This window comes from Lepidothrix coronata, unplaced genomic scaffold, assembly GCF_001604755.1.
Source record: "Lepidothrix coronata isolate B3197 unplaced genomic scaffold, Lepidothrix_coronata-1.0 Scaffold13, whole genome shotgun sequence".
Classification (NCBI taxonomy): domain Eukaryota; kingdom Metazoa; phylum Chordata; class Aves; order Passeriformes; family Pipridae; genus Lepidothrix; species Lepidothrix coronata.
The window spans coordinates 3,828,334-3,843,714 of record NW_016690193.1 but is presented as its reverse complement, the minus strand read 5'-3'; the positions used below and the strand labels follow the sequence as shown (position 1 = coordinate 3,843,714).

Below are 15,381 nucleotides of genomic sequence, written 5' to 3'. Positions count from 1 at the left end.
CCCCTGTCCCATCCCGCATCCCTCACCTGGGCGCTCCCCGCCGGCTCAGCCCAGCCAGCCCCGGGGAAACAGGCAGACAAGACTGGCGCGCCGGCTCGGCCCCTGGAGTCTCCAAAGCGGGCGGTGTGAGAGAACTTCAGATGAATTTAAGATGGGATCATAGCCCGGGGTTACGGCGCTTCAGGGGACAGCGCACATGAGTTGTGGATACCTGGAAGCCAAAATACCATCCACTGATGAGACAGCAAACAAACACATTGTTCTAAAATATTTTATCAAGAGGTTGAATCCTATTTCAAAAATAAAACCCTCTTCCCAAAAGGAGGAAAGGTGAAGAACTTCACTCACTCAAGTCAACAAAAACACACGCCATCACTACTTTTTACAGGAGGCAAATTCCAAGGTGGAAACAGAAACTTTTCCTGTTCTGACAAAGAACAGAGAAAGAAAGAAAAAAACCTCACCTCCAGCCTTGCTCAGTCAGCCACCAGAGCTTCCAAGCTCAGCATATGAGAGAGAAAATAACACCTTGGCATAGCAGGGGTGGGAAAGCAGGAGCAGGAGGACAAAATCGTGTCTTACTTCCGTGTGTAGTGCTTAACCTGGACTACTGCCTCTGCTCAGGGTTTGGGAGGCAGGAACCAGAGGAAGAGTGGGAGACCAGACAGCCTCCTGTGGCCCCAGGCCTGGAGCCCAGGCCCATGGCTGCTGAGGTTACACCATCCCGACTTACAGTTCTGTGGCCACAGATCTGACCTACTGCTCTGGCAAGACAGCCTGTCTGAGTCACTCAATTAAAAAAAAATAATATTAGAACAAAAGGAAAATTTAAGGAACGCAATGTCAGAACCTGATCATTTAAGCTCAAAATTCACTGTGCAAAAAGAGTTCAACTGCAGTAAAAGGCAATTCCCATCACAACACACATCTCCACTTGGCAGGCTTAGCAGCAGCTGGAGAGGACACGCTTCGCTTTGAGCCAGCATGGACATTCCTCGAGAGTGTCAGGTCACCCCTGAGGTCATCGGCGAGGAAGGGCTTTGCCGCTTGGACTGCAGCTGCCTGTGTTGGAGCCAAAGAGACTTGTTTTCATTGCTGCCAGTCATGAGTACAAATGTTCACTCAAAAAGACGGAAAGAGCAAGCCAAACAAGAGACTTGCATAATGCCATTGTATTGAAAAAGTCAAAAACCGAACAGGACAGCAGAGGACCCGGCAGCCAGTCCGGATGTGAAGTTAAACTCTTCACTTTTCCCCACCCTGTGGGTTTGTTCTCCCTGAACTTTTCCAGAACATTGTGTTAGCAAATTAAGGTTTTAGCTGATTTTTTTCCCTAAACATGTTAACACCAACAGGCAATTATTTTGCCCACATGGCTAAAATTAATCTGAGTTACAAACAACTGAAAACAGGTCTTTACAGTAGGAAGTATTAGGCAACTTTAATAATAGGTAGATCAAGCAGCCCCACCTATAATAAACAACAAATGCACCTCCCTAGAACAGATAGCATTTAGATGAGTTGGTATACTACAAAACCAAAATCATATTGTTAATTTTTTAAGATTTCTAGTTAACAAAATGCTCAAGACAGCTTTCAAGATGACTTTTTTTTCTTTGAGAGGAAAAATAGCCCTTGTCTTTAGTAAACTCCACTTTTCTTTAGAGCACAAATAGCTTCAAATTCTTTAGTTTGAACATGAATTTAATGACCGAAGAGATCTAATGGAAAAAAAGATGTCTGAACAAAAGATGTCACCATCTTCATTACAAGCCCACAATTCTACAGTGTTAGGACCAAGCCAGGAGAAGAAGTTACTTGTGACATTCCAGTCACGTTAAAACCAAGTTCTATTTGGTTTCAAAATTAAGCACTGTTGTAGTTAACCTCTCAAAACAAAACCCTGCAATTAATTACCACATAAAACTAGCATGATGCATACACACATGTAAGAAAGGCAAATCAAGACTAAAAAGGCAACACTAGTTTTTAGCATTATTTAACTCTCAAGTGCTTGAATTTAAAGCCTTTAGTATTATTTAAAAGGCAGCAAGATGTATAATTATTTAACTAGCACAGTAGGACACCATTTGTTACATATCATTTAGTAGGAACACACTGCTGATAGCTGAACTGTTCCTGACTGAACCAATGGATTTATGCTGCCATAAACAGCAATAACAAGGCAAACCTGAACTAAAAATTTGTTTCAGGTTTATTTGTTCTATATCTGATCTCTGCACTTAATTAAGAAGTGTTATCATACAGCCACACTGGTACCCAGCTCAGCTCTACCAACCCATGTTGCAAGGGAACTCTGCAAAGATACTCCTGAGCTCGCTTTCTGCTTCTCCTGGAGTATCAAATACTCCCATTTTCCCCATAGCTATTCTCTTTAAAACAGGTTCTCATAAAGAGAGGAGACTGAGTGTATCTGCTCAGAAAACAAAGTTCTGCTCACCTACAGCCATTCTGAAAAGTTCAACACATACTTTATTGAGTGTAAGCACTTAACAGAAACACACCCCCAACAGTGGACAGCACAGAACTGTTGCTGCGCCTGCTCCCTTCTTAAAACCTTTTTTTTTTTCAGAAAGGCAGCTGAAGTGTAAAAGGCAGTGCTTTTGTGCCAGCGCTCTCAGCTGTAGGAAACAAAGGATTTGCAAACCACAGACTGAGCTTTTATGTCCAAGGCCATTGCTCTGCAAGGTTCATACACTGCTGCTCTGCGTCTCAGAACGAAACAGCAAGACATCATTTCCAGTGCTTCTCCACCAATTTATGCCCTTCTCCAAGGCAGGCACAAGCCATCCTATTGCTACTCCTACACTACAGGGTAAAGTACTTCCTTTATTCATTTCAAACTATTGCCATGATGACAAAAACATGTAAACCTGTAACCCTGTCTATCTGGCCATTTAGTTTCTACATAAGACTCCTAGAAATGAAGAGCCGGGACCTTGGTGAAAATAGGTGTAGAAAGGTGAACAAGACTGCTGTCAGACACACAACTGTGCTTTCTATGTATCCCTAGCTTTAAGACCAGACCAACCTGAAAGAACATAAAGATGTCAAGGAGCTATTAGGAAGGCCAAGTAACAAGGAGAACTGAGAGAAATATAAACCAAGCAACAGTCAATTCCTCTCTGGATCTTCTCATACAAAAACCCCTTTCAATTTGACACAACTTAGTTGTCAGTAGTGGGGTAAGTTAAGCGGGGGGCTATCACAAAATATGAAGAGATTAATGACTAATACAAAAAAATCTGTGACTAGTACAACCCTCACACCAAGCATGCAGCATGGAAAAGATAACCAGACTAAAAAGAAACAAGCCTAAAGATAATTGCAGATGGGGAATGCTAAATAATTACAATATCTTATACTTCTTGTAACACCACAACAAGGAACAAGCAGATAAGCAGAGCATAAAAAGTGCATATACCCCCCATTCAGTTCAAACGGAGTTGAGGGGAACATTTAGCTTTCCTTTTACATTGCTTTGATCATTTTTTGAAGGACAGACAGTCAAGAGATAAGGTTTCTGGGAAAACCAGTTGACTGAAGATTGAAAAAAAGCTGTTACTTTAATGATGCTGGTGTGTTACTGTACTCTGCTTGTAAAGACCTCTCTTCAAACCAGAAAGGTTCTTTGTAAGGAGCTTGGCAAAGCATGGACTAAGCCAAAGAGTATTTTTAGAGCAGAAAAGCTGCTGGTAGAATTCAGACAAACAAAATAACAGGAGCAACAAGTTTCAAACAAGCTGGAAGTACATATAACTTACAGTGTGGTCACCGAGAATCAAAACAGCTCCCTGGGTCTCTGGTACAGCAGCTACAACAGCATATTTGAAAATGCTACTAATTGCTCTGAATTCTTCATCCTGAGAAACCTCATGCAACACTATAAGCATCAACAGAGAGGAAACCTTTCATGGACAAGACTCTACTAGGTGGGTATTGCCTCCTCTACAAACAACACCCCCCCCTCCTGACAAATGTCTACCTAGATAAAAGCTGCATTATAACCTTAAGATATTTGTGAAGCTTTTTTGCAAGCATCAGAAAGCCTGACAACCATAATTACTTTCCATTAGAAAATCTGGAAGTGTCTTTTACAATCTCTTGATACAAGTTTCTAAATTTGGTTAGATCTAAAGAGCTAATTTTGAATATAAGATATGAGCTTGAATTATTTCATAAGCATATATATTTCAGTGGGGACAAAGAAAGTAAGTTAAAAGTACTACAACAGACTACTATCAGTTAATACCTATTAATCAGCCGAACAGAGAACCCTCCTCACCGAGGCTGCCAATTGGAATAATTGCTTTGGTGAGCAAAATGGAAGCAATTCTTCCTTCCCCCAGTCTTAAACAATACACAGACAGGTTTTAGAAGGTAATCTCTTTAGTCCAACCTTTTCATCCAGGTGAAGAGACTCTAGCAGTTTTAAGCCATTGCAAAAGTTTGAGAGTTACACAGAGCCACACGGGTCGTTCCTTCATAAGGCAATTGCAGACTCAAGTTCACTCTTACCATTTCTGAAAGATCAGTTCCTTCCGAGCAACAACTATCCAGGAGACACAGCAGGAGCCACATGAATCTGAGACAGAAAAAGTGATACATGTTCCTTATGTATCCTTTTCCTACAGTGTTCTGAAAGCTCATACTTCAGCTGTAGTCAGTAGGCTTGTATTCTTCATCCCTGCTACAATGCATTTCCTAGAGTCTCAACAGCTGACTTTTCTCCCCATACCTGTGCCCAGATTCAGAGACAGTGGAAGTCAATGGCTTCATAAGAATTGTAAATGAAATTAAATTTCCTTTAAAATTTCAAGAAATCTTTCATATACTGAAAGATTTGTTTCACTACAAGTCTACTTTCCAGTTGAACTTGCACACTATTAAATCACCTGGAAATAAAACAGCATCAGCGTTACCACCTACTACTGCTTTATGAGAAATTCTTGGGGAGGGATGGCACCTCACATAAACAGGACTAAGCTTTCATTGCAGAAGCTCTGTTCTACTCTTAACCATCACAAGTCCAGGAATTTGACTGCAAACACCTTTAATATGAATACAAAATTTACATAGGATATACATTCTGGGGAACATAACAGAGCTATTACAAGAGATTCTGACAGAACAAAAACATAAAGAAGGCTCTGTCAGGCCAAGAATTTAATGAGGAATGATTAAAAAGTTTGATTTACAGTTACATTACAATTGTGTTAAGCACTGAAAACTTTAAGAATGTCAGCTGAAAGGCGTTTGAACATACAGTACATAAATCATACAATCCACACCATTGTAAATAACATATTTGAAGTATTTCATTTTACTTAACATAACAGAAAGCAACATAACATGTGCAAATGAGGACTCAATATATTGAATTTAAAATGTCTATGATAAAATTGACATATAATTTTACATTTAAGGACTACACAAATTATGGAGAAATTAAAAAATAACCTCCATGTTACTCCCATTGCTGAAGTATGCTTTTCAATTAAACAGAAAAAAACATACTGGCCCGATTTCCTCTCAAAATCATACCTGTCCAGGAAGTTTAACTAAAGCTTTGACTTGCTCTATGTGTACAATGACACAGCATTTACACAGTCTCCTTCCCCTTCTTGGGAACTGACAAACTATTACATTGAAAGGGTTCTTGGATTATATACACTGGTGGAAAATATTATCTTATAAAAAGGCACATACCTGTGATTTAAGGCTAGTACGGTATTTGTTTCATAGAGAAAGAAACATTTTAAATGAAATTAGTACATTGCATGGTTGGCCTCACTCAGCAAACCACTTGGTGCAAAGCAAAAATTTGTGCTCAGAAGCCTCAGACTGACAGTGATTCTTGCTTTAGTGTTTTTAACCCTTTGATGGAAAGATTCGTCTTTTAAAAAGGCATTTGCTGCAATTCCACTAGTCAATGAGCCATCTGCTACTGTTGCCTTATACGCAGATATTGCATATAGGCCTTATATTATTCATTTGCAAAATATTCTTTTAACTTCCTCCTTTTTTAAAAAGTCATACGAAAATTACTAAAGATGTTTTCTATAGTCATCTGTAAAATACCAGATGTTGGTACAAATCATGTAAACCTCCACTTGGAAATACTTTGACTAGCCATCAAAATGACCAGAAATCACAAGCATCATTTGTCAGTGCAAATCTATAATAGTTTTTTTTTCCCCTCCCTCTTTCCCTCCCCCATCCCAGTTACAGAAATAACCACCAACCTTTACGTACAAAAGGAGTGCTCTATATTTGAAATGACAGAAATTACTTTTGGTTACCTTAAAGTCACCCACTTTCCTATCAAATTCAGTTTTAGCATATTATAAAAGGGGAAAAAATTAAAGCTGTCCATGCAAGAATCACTACAACAGTCCTTCAACCCCAACCCTTAATTATCCTCAGATTTGAAGATTTTTAGGTTAACATTGGGTCCTCTTCTATGATCTGATTACTGTTCTTCAAGCCAGGATGGGGCATCTGCTCCAGGAGTTTTCAATTTGATGTGGAACTGTTTAAGTGTCTGTTCAAGCTGCTTTTGATTCCCAGCAAAGTATGCCGCAATGGCATTGTGGAACAGAACAAGCTGATTGTGCAATACCTTAACCTGCAGGCAAGGAGAGAGAGAGAGAGAGAGAGAGATTAAGAGGAGGAAGCTGATGTTAACATCATCACAGGTCGGTTATAAAAAAACAGGTGTATTTGAGATGCTCAGACTTCATATAGGTTTATTAATAGAAGTTTAAAAATACAAATACCAAATGCAAATACAGAATTCTTTAGCATTACAGCGATTTACAGTTTTCATAAAGTATGCTTAAGAGTCAATATCAACTCAGCATGCACAGACCAAACACAATTCACTTAAACAGCATAATGTTATCAAATATAAAAAGCTTGATTACAAGTACTTGATTCCTTGAAATTAGATGCCAAACCTCTAAGATACCTGCCTGCAGGCCAAATGGACCTCCCTGAAACAGTACATGAAAAAGGCCTTATCTAAGTACACAGTTCATGTGTTTGCCCCTTTTGCAGAGTTGCTGTTTTCCAGCTCGTGTATACCTAAATAAAATTAAACTGATGTTTTTTCCCAGCAATATTTCTTGCCCACCTCCTATAACACAGGATTATTTACACCACTTCGTCAATAGCTTGACTATAACATTTGTGCAAATTAGTAACAAAATACACAGGTCATAGCAGCAACCAAAACCTGGGGAGAAAGAGCTCAAGGGCAGCTGGAGGGCACCACTGTTTTTCTCTTCCAGCCTCGTCTGTGATGACAAGCTATAAGGCCTTGACTGATGAAGTCAAAGTTAAACAAATGTTACATTTCCATCCTAGCACACCAGGAAACCTGAAATCTGAATGAACAGTAGTATGCTGAAAAAGCATGTACAGTTTCTCCTGTAGCCAAACCCTGTCCTTTTTGTTCCCGAGTTTACTCTCAGCCCAGCACAACCTTAATCTTGTGTCAGAGCCCAAATCCCCACGGTGGTGGCCCTGTGCCTGTTTTCAGCCTACAAGGTGTTGAGCCCAACAGCATTTAGCCAACAAAGAAGAGAACAGAGGAACAAGGTAGCTGACTGAGCCCCACGGGAGGATGTGGCAGGTAGCAAATTAAGCTTTCTCTACTCAAATTTTGGATCACTGCCTCATCTCTCAGCACAATCCACAAGGGACAGTCTACTCCTGTCATGCTGGGAATCAAAACTGTCCTTGGGTCAGGTTTGGCCTGTGCCAATCAGTTGGCAGGCCAAACACAGGCCATGCCTGTTTTAACAGGTTATTTGGCTAATGTGCTTTTCTGAAGTGTATGCAACCTGATACAGAAATACCGTATAGTTTTCATTTAACAGAAGATCTCAAATTAAAAAACCCCCCACCATTATATTTGATATGCTATGACACTAGAAGACTGTAACATTTACTCAGAAATGTAATAAATATATTTTAAAAAATACTTTGAGAAAAAAGGGCTGTCTGTGTGTGCAGCCATGCAAGGATATATAAAAATTTCAGCACAAAGTTGAAACTGAATAATAGATTCATTTCACAAATTAAGTTTTGACTGTAAACTGACAACTGTACAGACCTTGATATCCTGCTTAAGTGATAACTTCTCTTTGCTGGCCCAAACTTTAGTCTAAGTTGCTCTGACAATTTGAAAACTGGTATCCCTATGTTTTCTCCCTATGTTTCTCGTAATAATTCAGGCTAATTTAAGTAAATACATGTTGAAGAACAGGCAGTGTAAAATGACAGCTTATTCCATCAAGAGGTTCTCCAAGGAAATACAGGAGAGATGTGTACGGTTAGAAAGGAATTCCCCGTGCCCATCATAACCTGAGACAAAATACAAGTGGAAAGTGTCACAACAACATAAAGGGTTTGCTTTTAAAAGTTTAGATAGAGAGTACAGTGCTTTTCTTGAGCAGATTCTTTCATCACTGACATACAAGACTTCATGCAATCCAAGCTAGGAATTCTACACAGAAGTACATTCACTGTTATAGCACATTATTAAAATGCTACAAGAGTTTTACTCATACTGTTTATAGGAATTCAAATAAAACAGGAGTAATGAACCTACTCTCCCAGCCAAGGTTCTTCAATCTGAGACCTAGTTTGGTACTTTGTTAGGGTAGCTTTTAACACGAAGCTTCTGTGAACTGCCCCGAAGTCTTCTATAATTTTATAAATTCAGTCAGGCCGAGGCTCAAGTATGTGTGTGCACAGACAAACATACACAGAGGCAGGAACTGACAGTGTAGAGGCAGATGATTTGAACTGAAAAAATATGTTTTGTTTTGGTGGTATTTTTTGAACTACCAGAGCTACCTCACTGTATGAAGTTCTATCCCCAAGCCAGATAATTGTGGTATAAGTTTTGTGATCGTTATCAAACTGGTTACAGAGGTTCAAGGTACTACAGCTTCTGCTCTCCTCTTTCAGAAGCTGATTGCTAAGTGAATCGCAAAAGTGATAGCAAGATCTCCTTATCCACAGTTTCATTCAAGTAACTTTGAGATAAAGTTTCTAGAAAAAGAACACTTAAACTGCCTGACACTGTACAAAGAAGCTCTGCTATGAAGCAGCAGCCAGCAAAGAGAAAAAAGCTGTAACACCTCAAAACACTTGATGTTCACTGCAAAAACACCTGCAATCACAGCAAAGAACTTGACAGCAAGTATTCACTTAAAGCCAAGTTCAAATTTACCCACTTTCCCCATGAAAGAGTCTCATGCCAGCTTGGGGATTAGGAAAGTATCCAATCCACTCCCATATCCAGTCACTGATTCCTACTTTCACACTGTATTTCACCTTAGCTCTCTGTTGGCAAAACATTCATGCAGTTATGTAGTCAGTTGGATCAGGGAACAGATCTAGATTAAAATTAACCAGACAACAACATATTTGCTTTTACCTGGATCAGTTCCCCAATATGATTCTCTACACAGCTGCAAAAACACTTTTACAAACAACAAAGGAGGCAATGGGGGGAAGGGGAGAGAGGATGAAGGGACCTCTTTTTTTGCAGAAAAGCCTTGAAGCAACTGTTAGATTACAGCACTCAAGGCCAACTCTTGATCACCAAGCTGTAGCACCTATTCCAGGAAAGGCCTGTTTGAAGATTTGCCTTTCAATCAAAGAATGTTAATAGTGTGCTGCTAAAATACAGGTTCCAATATATGGCTAGCATGCCTATCAAAAAGCTATTGTGTTTTACAGTTGAACAACTTCTAAAATCATTGTTCCTAGTTAATTAACTACATATACCTATTTGTTCCTAATTATAAGCAGAGTAAGCACTCCATAATAGACTTGGCAAACTTATGTCTCAAACCAGAACTGAACTTTGTGGATAAGCATAAAAACCAGGCATGTCCTCCACAGGAGACCTTAGGAGACTTGGATTTGACTTTTCACATTTCTTCTGGATGCTATTAACACTTCAGTCTTTTTAAATATTGTCCTCTTCCCCACCTCCCACTAAATGTCATATTTTCCATGGCACAGTACATCCATGTTTCTTTACATCCTCCTCATTCAGACTGTTTCAGTCATCTCAAAGACCAAAAACGCCAGTTTGTACCTCCTCACAACTATGATAATACTTTCCCCTAACTTGGTCTAAACAGTTACATTATCTGGGTTTCCCATGGATTGCATACTGCTTTCATTTGTAGAAGAAAGCAGTTAAGAATCAAACTCCTGAAGTACAACTCAGAGAAGCACATTCAATTTCTTTCTCTATGCAGAACGGTATTTGACACTTCTCAAGTGCATACAAGAGTAACAGTTTTCCCTTTCTCTAAAGGACAATGCCTTTTCAAAAATTTTTCAGTGATAGAAATCTAATCTAAGAACAGGCCATCATTCTTACTAAAAAAAAACCAAACAAAAATATTTGTAAACTCCCGATTTTGAACGCTACAAGCTTCTACAGAACTTTGCCATCTGGGGATGGCAAAGACAACTTTGTAGCAACATTAAAAAAAAAAAAAGAGTTCTAACTTCAAGATCAAATGCTGTAATAAAAGTGAAAGAAATCTCGTGTATCTTGGTTTTACACCCAGAAACTTGCAATTCCAGCTTTAATGTAATCCAGTTCTCAGAACCTTTGGGGGTTTTTAATTGAAATATTAACATACGAACCCAGGAGAACAGTCACAAAGAGACTGCAACCATGTGATGCCTTTTCCTGATATAGGGAAAAGCTAGATAGGGTCAGTGAGATTGTGGGTTCTTTGGTGACATTTGCAGCAACACAGACGAAGTGGAGCCCACCAGCCAGTTAAACTGGCTTTATAGGTTCTCTGCAGCACCATTTAGTAGGAACACACTGCTGATAGCTGAACTGTTCCTGACTGAACCAATGGATTTATGCTGCCATAAACAGCAATAACAAGGCAAACCTGAACTAAAAATTTGTTTCAGGTTTATTTGTTCTATATCTGATCTCTGTACTTAATTAAGAAGTGTTATCACACAGCCACACTGGTACCCAGCTCAGCTCTACCAACCCATGTTGCAAGGGAACTCTGCAAAGATACTCCTGAGCTCGCTTTCTGCTTCTCCTGGAGTATCAAATACTCCCATTTTCCCCATAGCTATTCTCTTTAAAACAGGTTCTCATAAAGAGAGGAGACTGAGTGTATCTGCTCAGAAAACAAAGTTCTGTTCACCTACAGCCATTCTGAAAAGTTCAACACATACTTTATTGAGTGTAAGCACTTAACAGAAACACACCCCCAACAGTGGACAGCACAGAACTGTTGCTGCGCCTGCTCCCTTCTTAAAACCTTTTTTTTTTTTTTCAGAAAGGCAGCTGAAGTGTAAAAGGCAGTGCTTTTGTGCCAGCGCTCTCAGCTGTAGGAAACAAAGGATTTGCAAACCACAGACTGAGCTTTTATGTCCAAGGCCATTGCTCTGCAAGGTTCATACACTGCTGCTCTGCGTCTCAGAACGAAACAGCAAGACATCATTTCCAGTGCTTCTCCACCAATTTATGCCCTTCTCCAAGGCAGGCACAAGCCATCCTATTGCTACTCCTACACTACAGGGTAAGGTACTTCCTTTATTCATTTCAAACTATTGCCATGATGACAAAATGTCATCCTACACATTAAATAGAAAAGACCAAAGTAATGGTTACCTCAGTAAAGCTCTCAATACATAATTATATTTAAGCCAATTTTTAATCATAAAGAAAGTAACTTTTTATTTGGGAACAAAACTGCATACAGTCTTTAGTAAATATTTTTACATCTCTAGTGTCAAAGCTGAGAAATGTCAACCACTGATAGAAAGGCTTAAGCGTGTGAGAGTCCCCTCTGTACTAGTGTAAAAGACAGGAAGGAAAAAACAATCTCTTTCAGAAACAAAATTTGTAGGCTCTGACTGCTAACAGGATGCTTGTACTAATTCAAGACTCACTAGGAAGACAACTTCTTTAGTGTTCCCTAAACTATTTAATTCAGTTTTAAAAAAATGATAAAGAGTTTTTTTGTACAAGATGGAAATAAAATTATTTCACTCTGAAGCTTTCCTATCTGTATAAACATAAATTGATCTGTTTGTTATATAGGTAATGGAAACTATGAGGAAGCAAGCTAAGTATTATTTTCAATTTGAGCTTAAGCATCAGAATTCCTCTACAGATATGAGCTGAAAGGATCAAACAATTTCAACAGAAGTACAGTAGCAAACAACTTACTAAAAGATGAAAATAAAGATGGGGAAGAGACAACTTCAGCATACCTGTTTTCAAGCTAGCTTAGTTTTAAAACTCAGTTCTTAGGAGCATTTCTAATTTAAGCAACAGTATCAGCACTTAGATTAGACTTCAGCTTGTTCAAGAAAATTAATTTCCATATGGATTTTTTCAGTTTTCAAGTTAATGGGCTACTAGTTCAGCAAGAACAACAGATTTTAATCACCTGATGATCTGGTCTACCAACTCTTAACGCCTATGGGATTCCAGATCAGGGGGTCCTAATGCAAATGCCTATATGAAGCAACAGTGCTCGGGAGCTATGTTTTAAGCATATATTGTTCTGGAAACCAAAAAGGTTGTAGATTTTCTCCACTTTTTTCCTCTTATCTCTTCCTTCCCTGACTTCCATCTTTATTCTAAGTAGCTGATGCAACTGCATATGTGATAAAATATTCAAAAGAATTATAATCCACTTTAATTGGTTTAGCTCATCCCATTATTTTTCCCTTGAAGTTGCCTCCTTCCATGCAAAGAGCATGGTTTGCTAGTGTTATCATCGGGGGCCAGTCCTGTATTATCTGACAGGCAGTTGTTACCTATGTTCAAATTTTTAAATTAAATGAATCCATCCATACTGAAAACATTAATCCACTGAGAGACATGGACAAACTGACAACCTACTATCTCCTATGTAAGTTTTAATCATATTTTCCTCCCTGTGAAAACACAGGAATTATTGTCACACGATAACCATTTCACTTACCATGACTATGAACAAAAATCAGATCTTGAAAGACTAATTTTCACATCTAATTAGAAGCAATTTAAAAGGACTTGTTTATCAAAGAAAGCAGTTTAAAATTGTGTTTTGTATGGCAGTTCTATTTTTGCCTGATAGAAGAATAAGAAGGGTAGTAATCCCATCATTAAGAGGGAAGAGGTGAAATGGTATGGTTGAAATAAACACTTATGGAAAAAAAATCTCCTTTAAATCAACAAGAGTCCTGTTTAAAATTAAGAAACTATAAGGACATCAATTACAAAATTTTGTATTGCTCAGTTCAAAACCTTAAAGAAAGCCTAATTTTGAAGAAGCCTCTTAATAGTTCTCTCACTTTCTTTGTGCATAACTTCCATGATAGTGTTGTCAAAGTAAGTATTACTTTGAATGTTAAATCAGTAGTTCTATGACTCATTTAACCATTACATGTGGTAAATTGGAAAAGTAATGCTTTTCCAAACTTGAGACTCTGTATCAACAAGACACTTGTTGCCATAATATTTGTCATTTGTAGCTGGAGCAGCTTGATTAGGGTCTTCTAAGGCTGCCTGCTCTAAAAGTGTGTCCTCCAGTGATACGGCAGGAACTCAGAAAATTCACCTTTTCTTTGCTTGCTCTTCTTTTAAATTAATATACATTTTAAGATCTAACAGCTAAAATATTTCTAGAAAGCAGCAACTTACAGCACAAAACTCCTAAACATAATATCAGAAGTAGTAGCTTACCTTATTTTCTTCCAAAAATTTCAATTTGATAGATACATCATTACGCATTTTGTCATATTTCTCCTTATGCACTTGAAACAGTTGTTGTGATTGTTCAATCTTTGGCAGAGTGTTTGCATCACGAGGGCCAAGATTCAGCTCTTCCAGGTCTGTTCGATAAGCATCATATTCAATCCTGAGAAGAAAGAGGAGGAGGGGGAAAAAAAGACATCTAAAGGCAGTGTCTCACAACTGACCTCATGTACAGGGCCAAGTACAACGGAAGATGAACAAAACAGTTAAGGGCAGAAAAAATAAAAAACCCAGGCAAGTTTTTTTCTTCCTCCTCCTATTCATCAAGCAAATCCACCCTGAAGTATACTGTATAAGACTGCCTCAACAACCACCCTCCCTCTTCTGCTCCTGTCTCAGCCACATGTTCTCAGCCCTATTTTGTATGGGCTTCAGTGGTAAGAGCCTTTCCTGGGACATCTCAACCAACTAGCCCAGATAAAGACAGCAAATATTTTTCAGGTCATTCTTCTCTGTTGAATCAGTTCAGTGGAGAGTTTGTGTTGAGTGCAAATACCACACCAAGAGCACAACATCCTCTTTAAGCAGATGTTTGAGGAACAGCTCACTTATAGCAAACTCTGACCTAAAGGATTTTCAGCGTGCTCCAGGCTTCTCTATGTGTATTAATTGGAACAGTTTTATAGTTCTTCCACAAATAGTTCTGTGAGGATTTGTCTGTCCTATGGAAAAACAGGCTGCAAAAAGATGGTGCAGCCCTGCCCAAAGCTTCGCTCTTCCTTCCATACTTCTTTGTAGCTTTCACATAATGGAACCCAGCATATCAGCCAATTTTAATGGCACAAACCGCCCTATTTTTGGTTTTTTAAATATGCTTTCTTGGAAACAAATTAGGATTAAAAACTGGTTATAAAACAATTTTTCAGTTGGTGTAACTGCTCAAAAATAAAATACAACATTTGCAGAGGCAAAAGGAGTAGTATTCACAGGGCTTTTCCTGATTCTCATTGCCAGTCTGATTCAGGCTTTATTTAAAGAGTTTATGGCTGAATTCCAAAAAAGGAAACAAACCAATAGAGAGGTGATAGAAGAGGGGAGCAGATGAATGCTAAAGTGCAACTGGGGACAGGACAGAAGAGGTGCAGAAATAAATGTGACCTGTTTTCACACTGCAAAATGAACCAGGTAAGTGAAGAATCTTTGTAATTTATTTGCCTTATTAAAATGACAAAATACTTGATTAATGAACAGAAAGTAGTGAAGGTATTTCAGAAGTTAAGAACTATATATTGAAAATGACTGACCAAAACAATTGTAGCAGATGTATTTTGTATAAATTTTCAAGGGGATCCCTGGAGAATGTGTGAAATAATTTTTTTTAAATATGTTGGTGTCAAAAATAAAGCAATATCTTATATACACATAATAATTCTGCCTTTCATGTCTTTTGAAAGTTTATCTGATTATCAAAACAATAACTTAAAATTCTGCTTATAAATAAGCATTAGAACAGAACAAATAGAAAAGGGGGAAAAGAACTTCAAAAATCAAACGATTTGCAAGTTCTGACCTTAAAAAAAAAAATCACAAAAAATTAT

The 15,381-nt window shown here is 38.4% G+C and overlaps 1 protein-coding gene across 6 annotated transcripts in view; it reads right to left on the bottom strand.

Annotated features, from left to right (window-relative positions):
* Positions 1-5,057: 5,057 nt before the first annotated feature.
* ARFIP1 (ADP ribosylation factor interacting protein 1) overlaps positions 5,058-15,381 on the bottom strand; it is a 43,444-nt gene continuing 33,120 nt past the window's right edge. For all 6 annotated transcript variants that reach the window (XM_017805960.1, XM_017805961.1, XM_017805965.1 and 3 more), the window contains 2 exons: positions 13,772-13,946; positions 5,058-6,649 (listed from right to left, as the gene is read on the bottom strand). In XM_017805960.1, coding sequence (XP_017661449.1) covers positions 6,494-6,649; positions 13,772-13,946 — 331 coding nt within the window. In that variant the 3' untranslated portion in view covers positions 5,058-6,493. The remainder of the gene's footprint in view (positions 6,650-13,771; positions 13,947-15,381) is intronic.